Source organism: Musca autumnalis, unplaced genomic scaffold, assembly GCF_047663935.1.
Source record: "Musca autumnalis isolate F117 unplaced genomic scaffold, ASM4766393v1 scaffold_1, whole genome shotgun sequence".
Lineage (NCBI taxonomy): Eukaryota > Metazoa > Arthropoda > Insecta > Diptera > Muscidae > Musca > Musca autumnalis.
Genome location: NW_027411644.1, coordinates 197,146,712 through 197,170,258, shown reverse-complemented (window position 1 = coordinate 197,170,258; position 23,547 = coordinate 197,146,712). Strand labels below are relative to the sequence as shown.

The 23,547-nt window shown below is 34.5% G+C and overlaps 1 protein-coding gene across 2 annotated transcripts; it reads left to right on the top strand.

Moving 5' to 3' along the window:
• Positions 1-5,639: 5,639 nt before the first annotated feature.
• On the top strand, positions 5,640-14,854 carry LOC141388930 (uncharacterized). 2 transcript variants are annotated; one of them, XM_073959699.1, is made up of 7 exons: positions 5,640-5,677; positions 5,749-5,813; positions 7,802-8,189; positions 8,278-8,391; positions 8,467-8,690; positions 11,726-11,874; positions 13,625-14,854. In XM_073959699.1, the coding sequence occupies exons 3-7, from the start codon at positions 8,106-8,108 to the stop codon at positions 13,843-13,845; spliced, it is 792 nt and encodes a 263-aa protein (XP_073815800.1). In that variant the 5' UTR covers positions 5,640-5,677; positions 5,749-5,813; positions 7,802-8,105; the 3' UTR covers positions 13,846-14,854. The 2 variants fall into 2 exon arrangements, with proteins under 2 accessions (XP_073815800.1, XP_073815801.1); XM_073959700.1 differs by lacking the exons at positions 5,640-5,677; positions 5,749-5,813 and having other exon boundaries at positions 8,064-8,189; positions 14,485-14,854.
• The last annotated feature ends 8,693 nt before the right edge of the window (positions 14,855-23,547 follow it).

Here is a 23,547-nt window from a genome sequence, read left to right as displayed (position 1 = left end):
ACAAAGTGTACTTTGAAGACAATCGTTTTTATTTGATGGGGAGTTCTTATTTCTCGAGATATGGGCCTTTAAAGTTCCGAAAAGGCCTTTATATTAAACTTCGTTATTTTTAAACGGATAGTGATAATATGGGTATCATATAAAAGCTTATAAAGTGTACTTTGAGACAATCATTTTTATTTGATAATGAGTTCTTATTTCCCGAAATATGGTCGTCTATATTTCCGAAAATTACTTTGCATAAAACTTCGTTGTTTTAAACAGTTAATTATAATATGGGTATTATTTTAAAGCTTAAAATGTGTATTTTTTGGGATTATGTTTTTTAGTTGATGGTGAGTTTAATCTTTCTAAAATATGAGTATTTGAAGTTCCGATAATATGTGTGTTCGTTTACTGAAAATTTGTACGAATTGTTACTGGAAGTTGTTCGTTTACTCTACAGTACAATGGAAAAGACCTTAGTCGTTTACAAGAAGTTACTGGACTTGTACAAATTTGTACAAATTGTTGAGTAAACGAACACACCTAATGTCTATGTAATTATTAGGGTAACCCTAGTACTACCACATAAAATGCAACAATCTGGCAGCATTATAGCAGTGTTGCATGCATCAGTAGTTTTAAGTTATTATCTCTCTCTACTCATTGTCAGTACACAGTCAAGTAGTTACTTTGCAACCACCAATTAATAGACATCTCATCTGTACATATTTCGTCATATTTCATTGTTCTTCATAATTAATACTTTATTTTAACTCATAAAACAACTTAGTTTTATTCAATAAATGAATTGATTGTTATGTTTAAACATCGTCTTTCATTCAATCGACCACCTCCGTAAGAACATAACAATTTGGCGACGAGGATTGTGAATTGAAAACAGCACTCAGTAACAAAAGGTATTTCACAATTTCATCAGAACTTTCAACAAGGCTGCGTAATAACATCAAGACATCGCACACAATAAAAGTTGTGGCAGGAAGATTTTCAAGGAAAACATCAAAACGCACAGGCGCAAGTTCATCAGGAACATTCTAACAAGAATTTTCAAGAAATCTTCAGCGATCAACACTCACACTCACAACAGTTTGCAGTCTCACATATACAACAATTTTCTTTCAGCTCAACACACACACCATAGCAACGTGGAAAATTTCATCATTTTTGCAGCGCACACATACAGACATACGACGGCAGCGTCTCTAACAAAATTGTAACGGCTGAAAACACAGACACTAGAAAAATCTAGACATGTCGGAACAAGCGAATATTGTAAAATTACTTGCACAGCAGCAAGAGCAAATAGCTAAGCAGCAGGAACAATTTGCGCAACAACAGGAATTACTAAATAAACTCACACAAATCATTGCTGGACAACAAGGTGCAAACACAGTTTCATCATCAATTCCAGGTGAATCATCAGTGGCAAAAGCCCACCTCATGGAATCTTTAGCTAATTCCATGACGGATTTTCACTATGAGCCTGACAGTGGTTTATTATTTGAATCGTGGTACAATCGTTTCAAACACATCTTCGAAAGGGAAGCAAGTGCACTGGACGATGCAGACAAAGTAGGACTTTTGTGGAGAAAAATGTCCAATCACATTCATGAACGATTCAAGAATTTCGTGTTACCAAAACAACCTCAAGAACTTTCATTGGCAGACACAATCAAGCATCTTACAAGACTATTTGGCAGAACAGAAACACAAGTAAGTCTACGTTATAAATGTCTCCAAATCACAAAGATGGAAAATGAAGATTTTAAAGAATACGCCAGTCGTGTCAATCTTCAGTGTGAACTTTTTAAACTGGATGACTTAACTATAGACCAGTTCAAGTGTTTAATTTTCATACTTGGTCTTAAATCATCACAAGACAGTGACATCAGAATCCGTTTATTAAGACATCTTAATGAAAGTAAGGAAGTAGTCAACTTAGAAAAGCTAGTTGATGAAACACAAAGCATTTTGGATTTGAAAAGTGACACAGCACTAATTGAGGGAAGCCAAAAACAGTGCAACAAAATTGGTAAGCCTCAACAAAAACAAAAGATACCAAAAACAGCATGTTGGTATTGTGGAGATATGCATTATGCAAAACATTGTCCCTACTCCAAGCACAAGTGTACCAAGTGTCAACAGATTGGTCACAAAGATGGTTTTTGCAACAGCATGCACAGGCAGAGCAAATCAAATCGCAACAACAACAAACCTCAACAGAGCAAAACCAATCATGACCAAAATTCTAAGAAGAACAGTGTGACTCATCAGAATTTCAAGAAGAATAAATCAAAATTCAATACAAAAACTATATTGTCAACAAAGCAAGTACACTTCAAGGAATTAAGAAAATATGTCACAGTGAGTATTAATTCAAAACAAGTGAAATTACAAGTGGATACAGCCTCCGACATAAGCATAATTTCTGAGTCAACTTGGAAACGCATAGGAAAACCTGAAGCAACCCCAACAACAGAGACCGCCAATGCTGCAAATGCGGAGGAGATGAAATTTCTAGCTAAATGTTCAACAGAAGTCTCAATAGGAGATAAATGTGAAATAGTGGAATGCTATATTTCAGACGTGGAATCACTAAATGTAATGGGCATAGATTGGATTGAGAAATTTAATCTATGGAATATTCCAATTACAGCATGGTGTCATCAAATAAATTTCAACGATGAAATATCAAAAATAAAATCATCATTCAAAGAAGTATTTGACAACAGTTCAATGGGTTTAACCGAACTGCAACGTCTTGAAAATTTAGGTATAATAACTCCAGTGGACACATCAAAGTGGGCAGCACCTATAGTCGTAAGTAAACGCAATGGAAAAGTAAGAATTTGCGGAGACTATTCAACAGGTCTAAACAATGCCATAGAACCTAATCAATATCCGTTGCCTACACCAGAAGAGATTTTTGCAGAATGTCACAACTGCACAGTTTTTACCCATTTGGATCTATCAGACGCCTACCTACAAACAGAAGTAGATGACGACAGTAAGGAGTTGTTAACAGTCAACACCCACAAGGGATTGTTCAAATTCAACAGATTTCCTCCAGGAGTGAAATGTGCACCAGGTGCATTTCAACGAATAATGGATCAACTATGCACAGGTATAGATGGCGTTAAGGCATATATCGATGATATTATGATTGCCAGTCCAAACATTGAAAAGCATAAGCAATCCTTACAAACATTACTGCAACGTATTCAAGAATTCGGATTTCGTCTAAAATTTAAAAAATGTGCGTTCTTTCAAAGCTCAATTATTTATTTGGGACAAATAATTGATAAAACAGGAATACGTCCAGATCCAGAAAAAATCAAAGCAGTTCAACAGCTCAAAGTTCCTGAAAATATATCCGAGGTAAGATCTTTATTAGGTTCCATTAATCATTATGGAAAATATGTTCCTAATATGAGAAATCTGAGAAAGCCTCTTGATGACCTTTTAAAGAAGGAAGCTCATTTCAAATGGACAACCGAGTGCCAGGCAGCACTAGATAAATTCAAAAGTATTCTTTCATCAGATCTCTTGCTCACACACTATGATCCAAATTTACCAGTCCATATAGCAGCTGACGCATCAAGTCATGGTATTGGTGCTGTTATATATCATACATTTCCAAATGGAAGTATGAAAGCAATTCATCATATTTCAAGGTCATTGACTCCCGCAGAAAAAAATTACAGTCAAATTGAAAAGGAAGGTCTCGCTTTAATTTTTGCGGTACAAAAATTTCACCGCATGATACTTGGTCGAAAATTCACACTTCATACAGACCATAAACCATTATTAGCCATATTTGGGTCTAAAAAAGGCATACCTGTTTATACAGCGAATAGACTTCAAAGATGGGCGCTAATTCTACTTGGTTATGATTTTGACATCAAGTATACGAACACTCAAGACTTCGGACATGCCGATGTTCTCTCAAGGCTTATAAAATCTCATGAGAAGCCTTCAGATGATTTCATAATAGCATCAATCAACTTTGAGCAGGACATACAAAAAGATTTAAATGAATCAATATCAAAATTTCCAGTAACAAATGCTATGATTGCAGAAGAAACAAAATCTGATAAAATTTTTCAGAAAATTTTATCATACATGGAAAAAGGATGGCCTGAAAAACAAAATCAAGTGGACCAACAAGTAGCACCTTATTTCAAACATAAGGATGAATTATCACAGGTTGACGGATGTCTACTTTTAAATTCAAGAATAATCATTCCACAAAAATTCAGGAAGAAAATTTTAACACAACTTCATCGTGGACATTTCGCAATTGAAAAATGCAAAACGCTCGCAAGGAGTTATGTCTATTGGCCCAACATAGACAAAGATATTGAAGACTACGTCAAAAGATGTCAAAATTGTCAATTAGTATGTAAAAATCCAGTCAAGACAGACTTATCATCATGGCCATTAACAACAAGACCGCTAGAACGAGTTCACATCGACTACGCTGGTCCAATTAAAGGATTTTACTATCTCTTAATAGTGGATGCATACTCAAAGTATCCAGTCATTTATCAAACATCGTCAATCACAGCTACGTCTACAATCAAATTAATGAACGAATACGTTTCACAATTCGGAAACCCGGAGCAGCTCGTGTCAGACAATGGAACACAGTTCTGTTCTAACAATTTTGAGCAATGGTGCAAGGAAAGAGCCATTCAACATACACGTACAGTTCGTTTTCATCCCAGCTCAAACGGACAAGCCGAAAGGTTTGTTGACACATTCAAAAGATCACTCAAAAAAATGGAAGGGGAAGGAACGATACCGGAAATACTTTGCAAGTTTCAAGAAGTATACAGATCTATGCCAAATGTAAATTCACCAAATGGTTCATCACCTGCAGAAGCATTTATAGGACGCATAATGAGAACCATATTTGACGCTCTTAGAAAGCCTTCAACATCAGCTCTGGAAAGAAACGAGAAAATGGAAAAATCAGTATAATGCCAAACACGGAACTAAGCCTAAATCGTTCAAGCCAGGAGATTTAGTATATGCAAAAGAGTTCCGTCACAACAAATCAGAATGGGTTCCTGGAGAAATAATCAACAGAACAGGTACAGTCACTTACGACACAGCAATATGGGTCGGAAGTCGCAAAAAGTTAATCAAGGCTCATGCAGATCAACTTCGAACAAGATTAGCAGTTGAGGTTCCTCCATCATCAGACAACGCATTACCTCTGGATATATTACTTCAAGACTTCAACATTCAATTGCCTCCTACGGATTATACAGCATCACAACAGTCAAGTGAAGATTTCATTACTCCACCAAGTTCACCCATCATCAACTATCAACCAAGAAGGATCACACAGAGAAGACAGCCAGTTGAAGTAATATCCAGAAGCCCGGTTCAAACTTAAAAGGGGAGATATTAGGGTAACCCTAGTACTACCACATAAAATGCAACAATCTGGCAGCATTATAGCAGTGTTGCATGCATCAGTAGTTTTAAGTTATTATCTCTCTCTACTCATTGTCAGTACACAGCAATGGTGCACAAGAAGAGAATGCTATTTTGGGTTTTTGTATGGGAAAGAGAGTTGTAGTTAACTTTTTCGTAAAGACGCGTGCATGGCTGGTACACAGTCAAGTAGTTACTTTGCAACCACCAATTAATAGACATCTCATCTGTACATATTTCGTCATATTTCATTGTTCTTCATAATTAATACTTTATTTTAACTCATAAAACAACTTAAAGTTTTATTCAATAAATGAATTGATTGTTATGTTTAAACATCGTCTTTCATTCAATCGACCACCTCCGTAAGAACATAACAGTAATGTCTATGGCCAGCTAATTGGAGAAAACTTTATAATTCTGAAGAAACTTTTGTTTCCGTTCTCGAGATTTGCACCTGTCCATAGGAGAAAGTCTTAAATCCCCGGCCGAAGGCCGGCTAATTGGAGAAAACTTTATAATTCTGAAGAAACTTTTGTTTCCGTTCTCGAGATTTGCACCTGTCCATAGGAGAAAGTCTTAAATCCCCGGCCGAAGGCCGGCTAATTGGAGAAAACTTTATAATTCTGAAGAAACTGTTGTTTCCGTTCTCGAGATTTGCACCTGTCCATAGGAGAAAGTCTTAAATCCCCGGCCGAAGGCCGGCTAATGGGAGAAAGCTTTATAATTCTGAAGAAACTTTTGTTTCCGTTCTCGAGATTTATTAGAAATCGAGAATATTAGAAATGTTTAAATTATAAATTAAAGTTCGGTCTAATTATTATGAAAGTAATACCTTAGCCGAGTTTTGAAGCTGTTTGTGATAGACGAGCGCATATGGCGATGTTATGTATGTAGCCAAGTTTAGAACCTTGTAACATGTGATAAAAAAATTTGGAATGGCAATGATCGCGAAACATTTGGTTAGCGTGAATTCCTTTTTTGACGAATTAGAGCAAAGAGGAATTCATGTTAAGAATGCCATTAAATGCAACCGTTATAACCGTTATAAATATGCATTAATTTGTTATTCAACAACATCAACATGGAACAATTGGAGTTATTGGAAATTTATGAAATTTTTAATTACCAGCGTAATGGTACCCTGTCTGAGACTGCGCTTAATAAATTGCAGGAGTGGGGTCTTATCCCATATCCTGGGAAGCTGAAGTGCGACAGGGGTCATGATTTGGAATTGGGACAGAGTAGTCGTGCTGGTGATGGTTGGATGTGGAGGTAAATAAAATAGTAATAGTTATGTGCATATAATTTTATAACTTTATTATTTGCATATGTCAGAAGCTGGTCCGGGGTCGTCGTCGGGTCAGATGTAGAGTTCTGCGTTCCTTACGCAAAGGGACGTTTTTTGAACATTCACATCTGTCCATATGTCAGATTATTGTCTTTCAGGAGACAAAAATCGACAAGCGGACTGGAGTGGACTGGAACAACTTCTGTCGGGAAGTTGTTATTTTTAGTTCATTCCAGACCCAGTTGGCGATTGGCGGCCCTGGAGTAATCGTCGAGATTGACGAGTCGAAGATTGGGAAGCGGAAGTACCATCGGGGCCACAGGGTGGAGGGCCAATGGGTCTTCGGCGGGGTAGAACGCGTAACAAACAAATGTTTTATGTTCCCTGTTGCTGACCGTACGAAGCAGACTTTGTTGCCGATTATAAAGAAATACATCAGGCCCGGATCGATCATAATTTCCGATTCTTGGAAGGTAAGACTTACTGTTGTATGTATGTTAATATAAATGTAATGTTGTTTTTTTATAGGTTTATGCGCTGGAAAACGAAGGTTTTACTCACCATAAAGTAAACCATAAGGAAAATTTCGTAGATCCAGTAACAGGGCATCACACCAATACCATAGAGGGTTTGTGGCGCCACCTAAAAGTATCACTTTCTGCATATAACCGTAGAAAAATTTATTTCAACGGTTATGTGCAGAAATTTATATTTTTGAGGTGGTGCAAAGCGAATGGAAAGGACTCATTTTTGGAATTTCTCCGGTTCGCTGGACAGTTGTACGATCCAGCAAATCCTGTAGCCAACAGCGAACTGGAGGAAGTCCAAAGAAATGCTTCCGAACCCTCTATGGTATTGGATGTGATATTTTCTGACGATGAGGAGTTTGCTGGATCAGATTTGGAGGAGAATGTAACTCCGGCCAAAAGGAGGAGATTGTAAATTAAATGAAAATTATTATCTATAAAATACTCTTTAAAAGCTTTAAAGTGATACCCATATTATCATTATCCGTCTAAAAATAACGAAGTTTGATATAAATGTCTTTTTGGCACTTTAAAGGCCCATATCTCGAGAAATAGGAACTCATCATCAAATAAAAATGATTGTCTTCAAAGTACACTTTGTAAGCTTTAACATGATACCCATATTATCACTATCCGTTTAAAAATAACAAAGTTTAATAAAGGGCATTTTCGGAACTTTGAAGGCCCATATCTCGGGAAGTATGGACTTTCGCAATAAATGTTATACATATTTGTGATTAGGCTAACGAGATCTACCTGTAAAAAAAAAAAATTTGGTCCAGATCCGAGCTTAATGCTTAAACTCAACTTGCTCCATATCCCACGAACACCCCGTAATTATGTTAAAAATAATAATAGCTCTAGCTCTGATTATTGGGGCTAGTGCCCAGCGAGTTGTTCCAGGTGTGAACCCGCAACACTATGTAAGCAATGAAGAAAATTAATACAAAATACTTAATCTTTTAAAAAGTAACATGTGTTAAATAACGCAATTTGTTTTGTTTAATTTAGCAACAACAACCTGTGCAACATCAGCAACACCCACAGCATCCACCACAATATCAACAACAGCAACAGCAGGTACATCCCAATCATTTACCACCAAATGTTAATCCACAGCACTATGTAAGTTAAATGTCTTGTTTTTTGGAGTTTGAGCTATTCCATACTAATGGTAAAAATTTGATTGATTCAATTTAGCAACCACAGCAGCAAGTCCAATACCAACAGGTACCGGTGCAACAACAACAAGTCCATATGCAACAACCTGTTCAACAAGTACCCGTTCAGCAAGTACCAGTTCAACAAGTTCCAGTGCATCAACAACAGCAAGTGCCTGTTCAACAAGTTCCTCAAGGCCATGGTGGTCATCACGCTAATCACGGCCAAGTTTTAAATGCTGCTAATATTCAGCATGAGAGAGAGTAAGTTCAAAATTGGTGTTAATGTAATTATGCCCGTGTTGTGGTTGATTCGTAAGGTTATAGCGTAAATAATAGTAGATAATGTAGAGCCAATATCTAAAATTTTGTAAGAAACGTTAAACGATTCCAAAGAAAACCGCTTAAAAAGCTTATGATAAGTTTCAGACCCTTTACTTTACTGTTCGTAATCCATGGGAATCCAACTATATCTACTGAAAATGTATACTTCCTGTGACTGGTTGATATCGGCCCTAAATTTGCGAAAAAAAAAAATGGAATCAACAAATTAAAAATTCTCTATCAAAACTTTGTGTTTCGTTAAAGCGGAATTTTTTCGCTTTGTCAGTATTTGTAGACAGCAAACCCATAACCGGAACTAAATCTGGCAAATGATACCTACCATTCTTAAAAACATCCCCGTTGTCATTTCCTGTAAAATTAAAATTAGGTTAAAAATTAAAAATAATTTAAGTAAAAATCCAATGTGCGGTTTTGCAAATAGATTATATTTCGCCCAAGCACACTACAGCACGCGTTTATCAATAATATACATATATAGATTTTTTTATAAAACAATTAGCCAACATTATCAGTGGAAAGATAAGTCATAAGACAATAACACATCACTTTTTAGTCCAATATAATCAATGCCATTGACATTTGCAGTCCGGGGGAATACCAAAAATATATGGTCTGTTCCAGTACTGCAAGAATCTACTAATTTTTACTATTTTTTCATAAAAGAAAAATTGTTATCGGAGTAAAAAATAGTAGCTTCTTGCAGGTTCTGGAACAGAGCAATAGTTTTGTATTCCTATTAGACACGTCACCTTTTTACTACGAGATATTTATGGATATTTTCTTCGACTCAGTAAAATTTTGTCTAATTTGATTTTGATTTCATTAGGTTTGTCCTTGTACTTTCTCAGTAAATATTACTCAGTAACTTCTTTTTAGAGAGTTAAGCATTTTATACTCTTTCAAAGGAATAAATTAAAAAAGTAAAAAGACAACATTCAGTAAAAATTTTCAATTTGATTAATATTTACGATTATGATATTTGAATATTTTAATCTTTTGACAACTGCCTAAAGCTACAAAATGTTACTGAACAAAATTCCTTCAGTAAAAATTATAAGTTCTCAGTAATAAAAAATTCAAAACAAGTTTCTCAATTCATTCTCTTTTACTGAACATTTGTGTAAAAAAAACAACATTCAGTAATAATTATTACAAATTATCGAGTACGCAGACACACTTATTGTAACTTTTACCATTTAATGTCCCTTAATTTGTTCGTCCTAACGACTTATGTATATGATCTTGATTGAGAGGTACTACGTATGTATATCGATGCACCCTTTACTATAGATTTTTCTTTAACAATGGACTTCTAGTCCAGTAAATATAAACATTTTTTATACCCTCAACATTTATTATAACGAGGGTATATTCAGTTTCATACGAGCAAAATGTGCCTCATCGAAATAATGGTTTTAGACCCCAAGTATGTTTGGACGAAATATGTTTCAGACAATTGGGAGTTGATTTAGCCATGTCCGCCCGTCTGTCTGTCTGCCTTGCTGGCGGGAACGCACGAACGGATCAACCGATTCGGTCCGATTGGCGTTCGTAATATTTTGTCTAAACTTATTTTATGTTCGAAGATGGGTTATATCGGTGCACTCCTTCCGAACATCCCCCACAAACGTTCGGAAAATGCGCACTTTGGTCTTAAAGACTTTTGGCATTACTATGTATGAACAAAAAATAAAAAAAAAAATAAAATTTGGTCCCACACAACATTTCGGAAAAGTTCAGTTTACGAGTTACTTTCGATCGCTTTGATTTTTATTGTAACAACTTGTATTCACTGCCCCCTTACGACGGTACAAGTTTCATCAGGTGCAAGTCCATACTTCTTGAAAAAATATGTCAACTCCTTCGGGTACCTTCCACACAAATATTGGAAAAAATGCAGTTTAAGGCCTTCTCTCGAATCACTTTTATCTTTGTTGTAACAATTTGCATTCGCTGCCGCCATTACGATGATACCGGTTTCTGTAGGGGCAAGTCCATACTTCCTGAAAAAATAGCCCCAAAGCAACTTCCATTTCCTTTTGAAATGTATATATACCGATGATATTCCTTATGGTCCTATTTACAACGATATTATATTTTTCGTGGGCAAGTCCATGCTTCCTAACATAGTGGTCCAAAAGCTCTATGTTATACGATGACCTAATAAAATGACTGGAAAGCGCGATATCTATCGGAAGGAGTGTTTCCCAAAATAAGTCCACTTCCAAAATGGACTACATCGGTAGATTCCTTTAGGTACCTCCTCCGCAACACTTTTGAGCTTAATCGAAATCCATATTCGTACGTCCAAAAGGGACCACAAAATTCTGGAAACCCCCAAAATACCAAATTTTTGGCGAAAAGGATTTTCTTTTTTAATTTATTTAATTGTTGTCTTATTAGGACGAAGGGCTGTCTTATTTGTGAGGGTTTTTATATTTATTTGAATTAATTGAGCTTATCATGACCTAAGGAGGATTTTTGTTGTGTGGCCGGTATTCGACTTGTCTAGACCGATGTAGTCAATCTCCGAACTTCATCTAAGTTTAGAAGAAATATTTCGATGTACAGGGTTTTGAACCAAACCAAACAACTTCCTTCGAGAATTATCGTGTTAACCAGTTAGATGGAATGACTCCCAAAATAAGATGCCCTTCCAAAATGGACTATGTTGGCCCATTCCTTCATGTACATCTACGCGCCACTTTTGAGCAGCAAACCAAATATATTCCTTGTCGGCAAGTTCATCATAGTAGTCGGTATTAGATTTTGTATTGTCAATAAATGAAAGATTCAGTTCACATAGGCTGAGGGTACATCTCTGTCGGCAAAGCCGACTGATACTTTTTTACTTGTTTTTTCTCAGTCAAATTTATTTTTATTAATTATGTTATTTCAGTATTTTTACCTTTGAATAACTAACTTATTTTTTAAATATTTCTTTTTATTTTCAGACACATTCAAGAACATTTGCACGTACCGATCGATACTAGCAAAATGTCCGAAGCTGAATTACAGTTCCATTATTTTAAAATGCACGATTCCGATAATAACAATAAATTGGATGGTTGTGAATTAATTAAATCCCTTATTCATTGGCATGGTAAGACAATTTTTGTAGTGTTATGTGTTAAAAGTCTTTGCAAATTGTGATTCGTTTTTTTTTGAACTTTCAAAGAAAGCATTAGGAGACAATTTTGTTGCACTAAGAGTGTATAGTGCGTTAATAAGCGTGAGGGAGGTTCCGTTTAGAGTTCTACCTCTAGAGTATAATATAATAACGAGATTTTCAAGAAAGGAAATACGAAATTTTAGGAACATTCACGGAAAATAATGAAAATGGATTTATCAAAGATTTCTAGACAATGTGGACAATAGACATGGCATATAAGCGGACAATTCTTGGTGATTCTTAAAGTTTACTGGAGGACAATAAACGTGGACTTTTAAAGGTGAATTCCAAAATTGTATGTCTTATTATTTTAAGCAGCATCCAAAGACGACAATAAAATTGAGTTTTTAAAGGATTTTAGGGTCCAATTAGTATTTTAAAACTATTCGAACAGCATCTAAAGATAAAGTATTCTGGGAGTATCTAAAGAGAGTAGTAAGAGTATCCTTGGAGTATCGAAAAGCACTAAATGGTTAATTCTTTATCGTTTCTAAGACCATCCTCCATAGGGGTGTTTACAGGGGTCATCCCTCCACTTGCAATGTGTAGTGTATTTCAATAGTTATTTCAAACACATGGCAACACTGTTTCTATGTTATATTTTCTCTTTCTTCTTTCTATCAAAGTATCTATGCATTGTACTAATTAGTATTCGTTAACTGCCATTTTGCCTACTAGTTATGATTAGCTTGTTCACTTCGATTTCAACCATCAAACAGATCAAACCGTTCGACTCCATTTTTATAATCAACCTTTAATCTTTGTTGTTATTATTTATTAAATAAAGCATTATTATTTAAACATTAATCAACGCGTGCTTACTTTCAATTTAAATACACAACACAATGGGAACTTCGCTGATAGGAAATTTCCTCTTAGCTAAGTGAGGATATTTCCTTTCAAACTTCCTCACAAACTTGAGGTGCTTTATTCTCTTTCGCTGATGATTTTTGATCATTATTTATGTACCGACTGCTGTATACATCCCAACAGCTCTAGATTCGTGGGTGCGTACGGGTAGTTGAATAGATGCTGAGTGTCGGGAGGGCTTTGTTGGCAGGAGAACAATACATTCTCGCGCTTGCCTTGGAAGAAGCCGCTTACTATCCACCTGTTGATGGACGGTAACGGTTAGTCAACGCCCGACGGAATAATGTCTTGGATGTCTTCACTAGAGAGGAGCATAGCGACCAATGGCCATAAAGTCCACTGCAATTCAAAATGTTGGGTTTGGCAAATTGAAATGAAAAAATACATTTTTGCTTCCTTGAAAGTTGTACTAAAAAACGACATCACAATTTCGAAGGACTTCGTAATAAATGTTTCCACTTTTTTTGTTCGAATATCATTTATAATGGCACACAAATAAAGTAGCTTTTTTAATATCAAATATTATTAAACATTTTGTAATTTGTAATTGTTGTGGTCTTCTTTTTTTACTTTCATATTATTCCACAATACGCATTTAATATTCATCACTTTTACATTTCATTCAATATTTTCACGCATATTTGCAAATCTGTGCGCTTATGTGTGTGTTTACGCATCCATCATCCATTTGGGGCCACAACCTGAAATGCATCTCTAAAAATGGTGTTTTGGTGAATCATAAAAAATTGGTTTACGGTGGATTTAATTATCATTAACAACAACAACAAACCATAATAATGCCTTCGCATAGAACAAGGAAGCAAGGAAGGTCATCATGATGGTCAACAGCCTCATGTGGAGGAGAAAATTTTCACAGATGAAGAACTGGTAGCTTTAATTGATCCCATCTTACAAATGGATGATTCATCGAAAGATGGTTACATAGATTATCCTGAATTTATGAGGGCCCAACAGAAATCGCAACAGCAACAACAACAGCAGCAGCAACAAGCACAATCTGGTGGCCATTAGTGTTGTTTTAATATTTTTTTTTAATTTTATTATTATTTTTTTAATAATTAGCAATTTTCCTTTTAGCTGTGTGGAATATTAATTGGATTCCATTTCTAAAGAATCTCTAAAATGTATAAGTTTTTCTCACTGTATCTCTCTCAATCATTCTCTCTATTTTTGTTGACAAAACAATTCCAAATTGGCATCTCCATTTTTACGAACAATTATTGTTTTCTTTTTTTTTAAGATTCTTTTTAATTACTTTACTATGAAATAAGTTAGAGTAGATTCTTCCCCGTTAAAACAAACAAACTAAAATGACTGATTATAAAAACAAAGCTCAGTTTGGAGAAGAAATTTATAAAAAAAAAGCAAAAATATGCAAAACAGCATTGCAAAAAACGAACAAAATTATGAACATGCAAAAGAACAGGAGTAAAACAATAAATGACATTTTAATACAAATAAACAGCAACATAGATTTTAATTGGTTAATTTTAATCCCAATAACATTATTACATTATTTTTTGTGCGGTTGTGGTTGGTCAACTGTAGCTTGTTTTTTGTCTTTTCATTTAAAGTGATTCCAAAAAACGTATTTTTTATTTACTCACATTTCCAACATTTCCATGCCTACCTTTTAACATGCGTTTTTAGCTGATGAAGCGAAGCAAAAAGAAAAGAAAGGCGGAACCGGCGAAAAGAATGAAGGCACTACCTACACCGATGACAATTTGGCCGATATTATTGATTATGTCCTGAGTACTATGGATCTAAACAAGGATGGTTATGTTGACTATCAGGAATATCGTCAAAGCGAAGAAGGCTCTGCCAAGGGCACTAAGCAGTAATAATTTTAATCCAATACCAGACAGTGCCAACTTTTTTTTTTTTTTTAATTTTTTAAATTATAATTTTCATTAATTCGCTGTTAAGTTTGTTGCTCACTACAATTTCAATTTATTTGTTAAAAAACATGATATTTTATACTTTTTTATACTACAATAAAAAATAAAATAATTTCCTTAAATTTTATATCGTTTTTTTATTTATAATGTACTAAATGAGATAATAATGGCGAAATGAGATATGAACGCAAATGGATCACTTTCAAGAAAAGCAGAAAAAATTGATAAAGAAAAGACAAAATAAATAATAAAAATGGAAACTCCATTGTTCCCCAATTTTGCATAGCAATGTAGTGCCGCACCAGTTATAGAGGCGGCACGGAAAGTTATGTAAAGTTCGGAGATAGGTTCCAGGGCAAAGAACTATTTTTTCTTAGGCCCACAATTTTAGGTGGAGAAATTACATGAACAACTACACCATGTTCACATGTAATTCGAAGAATTTCACTTGTAATTTGATTATTTCATTTGAAATTCGAAACATTTCACTTTGAGAATTCCAATTGAAATTCGAATCATTTGTAATTTGAGAATTCCATTGGAAATTCGAATTATTTAAATTGTAATTTTCATTTTTTCATTTGTAATTCGATTTATTTCATTTGTAATTCGAATTTTTCTATTTGTAATTTGAATTTTTCTATTTGTAAATCGAAGTTTTTCATTTGGAATTTCAAATGAAAAAAATTCAATTTACAAATGGAAAAATTCGAATTACAAATGAAAAATTCAAATTACAAATGAAATAATTCGAATTTCAATGGGAATTCTCAAATTACAAATGAAATAATTCGAATTTCAATTGGAATTCTTATAGCTCATTTAGACTAGCCATAAATCCTCAACTGGATTAAATAAATCCAGTACAAATCTTTTGGCATTTAGATATACGTTTTGGAGGATTTAAATGGCAGTCAGCTGATTTTTATTCATAGCACCATTACCAAGGTAGATGCATCAGCCCATCTGATCGAATTTAAAATGACAAAAGAAGTTGTTGTAAATTAAATAAGTCTCAAAAAACATACGGCAAATTAAAAATTGATTGTTTAATATTGAAAATGGTAACTAATTAGCAAATAATGAAATATTTAATCGTTTAGACATCGTAAATATTAGTCTTGGTTAATTAAAATCAACTTTGTATATCAAAACAAGTACATTATTTCGCCTTGTTTACAAATTTTGATATATTAAATTATTTTTGTTCTACCAATTCACCGATGCATCTACCTTGTTTCTTGTGTCAGCTCGCAACTTTTTGTATTTTCCAGCAACATGTTGCAAAAAACAGAGTTGTATACGAGGATTTATGCCGGATTTAAAATAAATCCACTCAATACGAGGATTTATTTTTGTATGGGAAATCTGGTAGATTTTGACCGGATTTAGCAAATAAAACCTGATAATACGCTAAATCCGGCTAATGATGTCATATCTAAATGGCATATTAAATTACAAGTGAAATGTTTCGAATTTCAAATGATGTAAAGGCCGCTGCACACACGGTCCGTTGGGCGTCGCGTTACAACAAACACATGAAAACTTCAAGATCAAACTTGGCATCACTTACAAATTTTTCATGTGGTTGTTGTTTTTAACGCTCAACGCGCCACTCAACGGACCGTATGTGCCGCGGCCTTAATCGAACTACAAGTGAAATGTTTCGAATTACAACTGAAATTCTTCGAATTACATGTGAAAATGGTGTAGTAACCATGGCAGAACTACCAGGTAGTGGTATCACACCAGCTGATGGAATATGAAAAGTCAAATCCCTTTATAAAAAATTATTTTTTTTGTAATTTCCCCAACAACACAAAGAAAGTTTTGACATAACATATTCAAAATTTTGATCTAATGCTTGGTTTACATTTACGAAATCCACTCGATTTCAACTGTCAATTCCATTGCTTAAACCTCAAACGAAATCCAATGGATTTCGGATGAGTTTTCATTTGACGTATAAGCATAGGAATTGACAGTTGAAATTGAGTGGATTTCGTAAATGTAAACCAAGCATAAGTTCAGACTAAAAATACAAAATACAAGTACAAAATTCAAGATCAAGAATACTTTATAGGGTGGCATATGATTATTTCAATACGTTTCATATGTAAAAACAATCTTAATATACCCTCCATACTATGGTGGAGGCATGGTACAATAAAGTAGAGGTAGGCCAGGTATGAAAATCAGTGAGAAATGCCACCCTGCAGCCATGGCTTAAAACGTCAAATGGCATGGTACAATAATAATGGTAGATGTACCTGCATAGCTATCCCGTATTACAAAAAACATATGGAACTTATGCTAAGTTTACATTTACGAAATCCACTCGATTTCAACTGTCAATTCCATAGCACAAACGTCAAATGAAATCTCATCTGGATTTAATTTGACGTTTAACCTATGGATTTGACAGTTGAAAACGAGTGGATTTCGTAAATGTAAACCAAGCATAAAGCTTCACTTTTTATATGTTAAAAGTGCCATATAGTGTAAAAACATTTCTTTAGCTAGGCTCCAGAATATTCTTGTTGGAAAAGTGTTCCAAAAATAGCAAAAGTTCTTCCCAAACTTATGACAATGAAAAAATGTCATTCACTTAGCTTCTACTTGACAAGTTTGGCTAATCTGACATCGTGATTGCTGGTATCCGATTTGCAGATAAATGTCAGCAGAATTTTTACATTCCCATACTTTTGGAACAAATTTAAATTAATATCAATATTTGATAAATTGTTCATTCGTAAGTTTTGCTAAAAAAATCAAAAATTTTCTTTTGCCACGCGAATACATATTTTTTGTCCTTGTTTTCAATTTTAAGATATAGTGTTACAGCAGAAGTTTTTTGTTGGAACAATTCAGCGATACATCTACCTTTATGATTGCATAATGTCAAAAACAGTACAAAATGTCAACCCTGCTTTTGACAGATTAGGCCATAAAAAGAAAAAAATTGTAATCAGCTGTTAGCTGTGGCCTACCTTTACTTTATTCTACCATAGTTGTAGGTATCTACAAATTGGCTAGCTTGCTAGGGATCACTAAGCAACTGCTTGTAAAATGTATCGAACGGAGTGCCTTTTTCACGATTCCCTTGAACTGCATCCGGATGCAATTTAAATTCGAGAAATGGATTTCAATCGTTGGATCGCATCCAAACGCTGTTAAAATGTGAGGAAATGATTTCATTCATTGGAATGCATCGGAATGCGGTTTAAATGTAAGGAATGTAGTGCATCTTTCACGACTCCGTTTGAACTGCATCAAAAGAACAGTCTACATTGCACTACTTCCAATTTATTTTGCTGTGTACTTATGGATATGACAAGTCCCTCTTGATCCTTGACAATTTCATCTTGATCCTTGACAAGCCCATCTTGATCCCATTTTTAGGTGTAAAATAACTAGGATCGATGAGAAACTAGTTACATAACTATGCCAAAGTAGACAATTGCTATTTATTGAACAACTGGGTTTGTTTACATATACCCTTATATTTTTTGTAGTATTTACTTTACCTTATTCGTTGTACCATGTCGAAAATTGTGCCTTTACTTAATGCAATGTAAGAGCAGTTCACAACTTTTACTACTTTTACCATTTTTAAAAGTAAAGGGAAACACCAATTTTCTACCATTATGGCTTTACCTAATTAACTGCGTGTTGCGTGTGCGTTCAAAAAAAAAAAACAAAATACATGTATTTGTTTTTGTTGTCAATTTGAAATACATGTATTTTGTTTTTTCGAACGCACACGCAACACGCATTTAATTAGGTAAAGCCTTTATGTTAAAGTATGTTGCTGGGTGACCTGTTAATTAGGCCATAAGAAGTTCTCAATTAAAGCAAAGTTGGTAACCATGGTGCAATAGATATGTTGGTAACCCTTTTCAATGAAAACAATACAAAAACAACCGTTATAAATTTGACAGCACGTTTTTTAGAAGAATTCATTAATGAAAACGTCTGTATTAACTGATTTAGAAAATAAAAAATATCAGGATGTCGATGTCGGGTAAGTTAATAACAAAATACACAAATAAGCCCATTACTAGGCGGCGGACGGGTCAACAAATACTTAATTGGCAAACCACAATTTTGCAACATTTTGCTGGATAGATTTTTTTTCACTTCCTATTGTTTCGAGGCGCTATGGTGATAACAGTAATCACAATAGCAACAAAATTAATAATAACTTATTTTTAATCTCTCGTATTTATATGTCTCTGGCGTTATGGCGGTGGGACATTGGGAAAAACGAATATCTTCTTCGAACACTAAAACTATGTGTCAGCCAAGCCGGAAAACTTCCCACACAACAAGCAGGACGGTACACGACGTATGAATATGTAATATGGTTGCTTCTTTGCTTGTTCACACTTGGTCCACTAGGTCGTTGGTGGGAATTATGTATGTTAATATACACAACAAATACGGAACATATATGCTCTGTTCCTTTACGTGTCTGAGGTTACCATTTCTTACCATTTTTAACCTGCAAAGCGTTCCTTTACTTTAGAAAGCATACAATTTATATGAGAGCAGCTCGCCTCTTTTTACCATTTTTTGCCACTGTTACCATTTTCAAAAGTAAAGGAACAGACCAATAGAAGCTTCGTTTTACACAACAAATAAGGAGGAATTGTATTTATAGATCAAGGAACAAGTCTCGTTTAGGGGCACCTCTCCGATCGGGCTGAAATTTTTACCATAGGTAGTCCTTGGGACCCTGATCACGACTATATATATCTTTCCAGGGGGAAGTCCATACTTCCCGAGATATGAGTCTTGACATTTCGGGAAAGTCCTACTTTAACACCATTACTTTATTTAAGGACACATCTCGGATCGGGATGACATTTTCACCATAGGTAGTCCTTGGGACCCTGATCACAACGATATATATCTTTTCTGGGGGAAGTACATAATTATAATTTAAGACTTTCTCCTATGGACAGGAGCAAAAGTGGGCTACGCGAACAAAAGTTTTTCCAAAGTTTTAAGTTTTCTTTAAGTAGCCGGCCTTCGGCCGGGATTTAAGACTTTCTCCTATGGACAGGAGCAAAAGTGGGCTACGCGAACAAAAGTTTTTCCAAAGTTTTAAGTTTTCTTTAAGTAGCCGGCCTTCGGCCGGGATTTAAGACTTTCTCCTATGGACAGGAGCAAAAGTCGTAAAAGCAATCAAAAGTACTCACCACGAGCTTTAAAGTAAAAAATGTAAAATCACAAGACCCATATCTCGAGAAGTATGGACTCCTCCCGAAAAAGCTATATATGGTTGTAATCTGAAGCGAAAGTCGTAATAGCAAAGAAAAGTACTCACCACGAGCTTTAAAATGATACCCATATTGCCCAAGTAAAAATAGTAAAATGTCAAGACCCATATCTCGAGAAGTAGGGATTTCCACCGGAAAAAATATATATAGTTGTTATCAGGGTCCCAAGGACTACCTATGGTGAAAATTTCAGCCCAATCCGAGAGGTGCCCCTAAACGAGACTTAAGCCTAGATCAATATCTGTCGTCATCATCTTCGTTCGTCGATGTCATAAAAATAACAAACAATAACTTTTTTCTTGTTCACAAAAGACACTAAATTAAATTTTTTTTTTTTCCCTCAGTTAAGTTAAGAGAACTTCTCCTTGGCCCACTTCCTTTGGTGTTGATAGAAGTTTAGAGCCACCACCAATTACGTAGACTTAGTCTACATTTGTTTTCCAAAAAACGATATTTCAGAAGTTACGCGGTTACTGCGTTTAGTAAATTAAGAAAAACTTTATTTAAAACGTCGGCTTTATAGCACTTGGGAACTACGAAGTCTTCTTCTGCGAAGAAATCGTATATTTAGGAATGAATCCTTGATAATTAAAACACGTGGGATGCCAAGCGAAAACTTAACACCGCCATTTTGTCAATTTTTTAAAGCCCGTAGGCGTGAAGAATTCAATTGAAATTTATGTCTGTGCTGTGAGCCGTCCGAAGACAAACTCCTAAATTAAATTTGTTGCTGTTGTTTTGATTTTGTAAATAATTCAATTGTCTGCTGGCATTTCATCGCAGAGAACGAAGCCGATGTCTATTCGCGGCTGGCGGCGGCTGCCATGCAAAACATCCGGCAATGCAATTTTTTTTATTCAAACAAACGTTAAAATGACGTTAAACTTTCTCACTTTTTCAATTCTCAGTTTTTCAATTCTCACTTTTTCATTCCAACTTTTTCATCACTTTGACAACTTTGACAAATGACTTTTTAAAAACAGTGGCTCCAAGGGCTTTTAAAGAAAAATCGTGAAATATCTGTTGAAAGTACCAGGTGGTTCCAAGAATACCCGTTTACAACGTTCACATTTTGAATAACTCTGGCATATTGCGTAGAAGCCTTGTATGAGTTTTCGCTGCCGCTGAGGATGATGCACTTAAATGTATTTACCCCTACGATCCATAACAACCTGGACGAACGGGAGTCCATAACCGGGTACCCAAGTGAAGTTTTTTCATTTATATTCAAATAAAATAATATTTATATGTACAAATTATTAAAATCGCTTAGTTTTTCTCATCTCAACTGTACAAATTTCATGTTTGTAAGATAAAATTGGTTTCTATGAGCATTTTCTAGGCTAGAAAGACTAATAGACATAAACTATTCATCATTTTAGGTACTGATGCTGATACATCATCTGCGGTACATTCCTATAAAATAAAAGTAATAAAAAAGAAACTACCAACAACATCCCAAATGGTCGACGATGCATTAATACAATTACACTCAAAAACTGGCACTTCATTGATTAAACTAAAAAACTTTATTGCTGGCAAATATGTTATATCCATGAATCCTCGTCGTGCAGCACTCGTTAAGGACCGATTGAAACACTTATTGGAAAACAAGTATATAGTGAGTACAAAAGGAACAGGTTTAACTGGAAAATTGAAGATTATAAGTATAGTGGAATTTCGTAAATTAACTGGAATTAAAAAATCAAAAAAATTAGACTCAACCAAAGATACTCATGATGTATCAATTAATGTCGAAGAAGAATTGAAAGCAGATGAAAAATTGCCAATACAAAGAACGCCACCAACGCGTAAACGTTCCAGTGTGTTTGATACGCCGCCAACTGTGTCATTATCTGAATTAGCAGATAATGTAATAAATTTGGACGATTCATATAATACTCCGGTCCGATCATATACAACACCACCCAAAAAGAAACGTAGTCTTATGAAGATAATTAATGACAGACAATAGTTGTGTAATTAATGGCAAAGTGTTTTTGGTTATACTTTATAAGTAATAAGTATAGAAGTGTTTTTTTTTTTTTTTTGTTACGTTTCTACTTTAAACGTATGTATATTATGTTGTAAATTCTATGTACGTTTATAATGATTTATGTAAAATACCCCACACATACTTAAAATAGTATATAAAGTTGTCATGCCAGACACTGATTCGTTTTTGAAAGAAAATGAAACACCGTTTCTTTCAGTGTCTGACACAAGAGTAAGTAAGTAAATTTTTGCAAGTTTCACTTTAATGTAAGTTTAATATATTTCCTTCAAATATCCTTATTTAGTTTTAGAAATAAAACTAATCAAGAAACAATTTTGTAAGGCATACTTGGAAAATTTTTTTTATTTGTAAAAAATATTTGTTTGAACATCTTTTTTCCTGTATATTACTGTAAATGGTGTAATTATTATAAATATTTAAATGAATTGTTTTTAATTCCATTTTAAGTTATACTAAAGTTTAATATATGAAATATTTCAAGACTATTTGTTTGAAATATTTGAAATTCTGCCGTTGCAACTTAAAGGGAGAGTGAGAAAACTCACGGGGAGTTAATATTCATGATCGGGCTGTATGTTTGTTGGGGAAAGTTAGAGACGGGCAGAAGAGAATATTAAGGGAGTTTGCAAAGCCGCGAGGATCTAGATCGTATTTACCATATATCAATAGTCGGCTCACTTTCGTCCTTAATATAAAAAGTAAACGCCCGCCCATCCCTATCCCTTCCAATCTGGAAGTTAGTGGCCTAGCGTCCCGATCACAAGTTCCTATAGAAGTTTTTGTCTCAAATAAAAGTTTCTATAGATTTGTTATCCTAAACGAGAGTTTCTATAGACATTTCTGTCCCAAAGTCAAATTTCGATAGAAATTGGTGTCACAAGCGCAAGTTTCTATAAAAATGTGTGATCAAAACACAATTTTGTGTTGAAAGTTGTGTCCCAAACACAATTTTCTGTAGAAAGTTGTAACCCAAACACAATTTTCTATAGAAAGTTGTGTCCTAAACACAATTTTCTATAGAAAATTGTGTCCCAAACACAATATTCTATAGAAAGTTGTGTCATAAACACCAGTTTCTACTGAAATTTGTGTCCCAAACACAAGTGTTCATAGAAAGTTGTGTCCCAAACACAATTTTCTATAGAAATTTGTGTCCCCAACACAAGTTTACATGGAAATTTGTGTCCCAAATGCAATTTCCATAGAAATTTTCTCAAACAGGAGTTTCTATATAAATTGGTGTCCCAAAAACAAATTTCCATATGAAGTTGTGTCCCAAACACAAGTTTCTATTGAAATTCAAGTTTCTCTATAAAGTTGCTTCCCAAAACAAAAGTTGCCCAAATTTCCATTTCCAAAGTAAATTTTTATAGAAATGGACGTCCTACCAAATATTTTCTAAAAAAGTCGTATCCCAATCTCAAGTTTCTGAAAAAATTTCTTCCCAATCACAAGTTTCTACAGAAATTTGCACCCAATCAAAAGTTTCTATAGAATGTTGTGTCCCAAA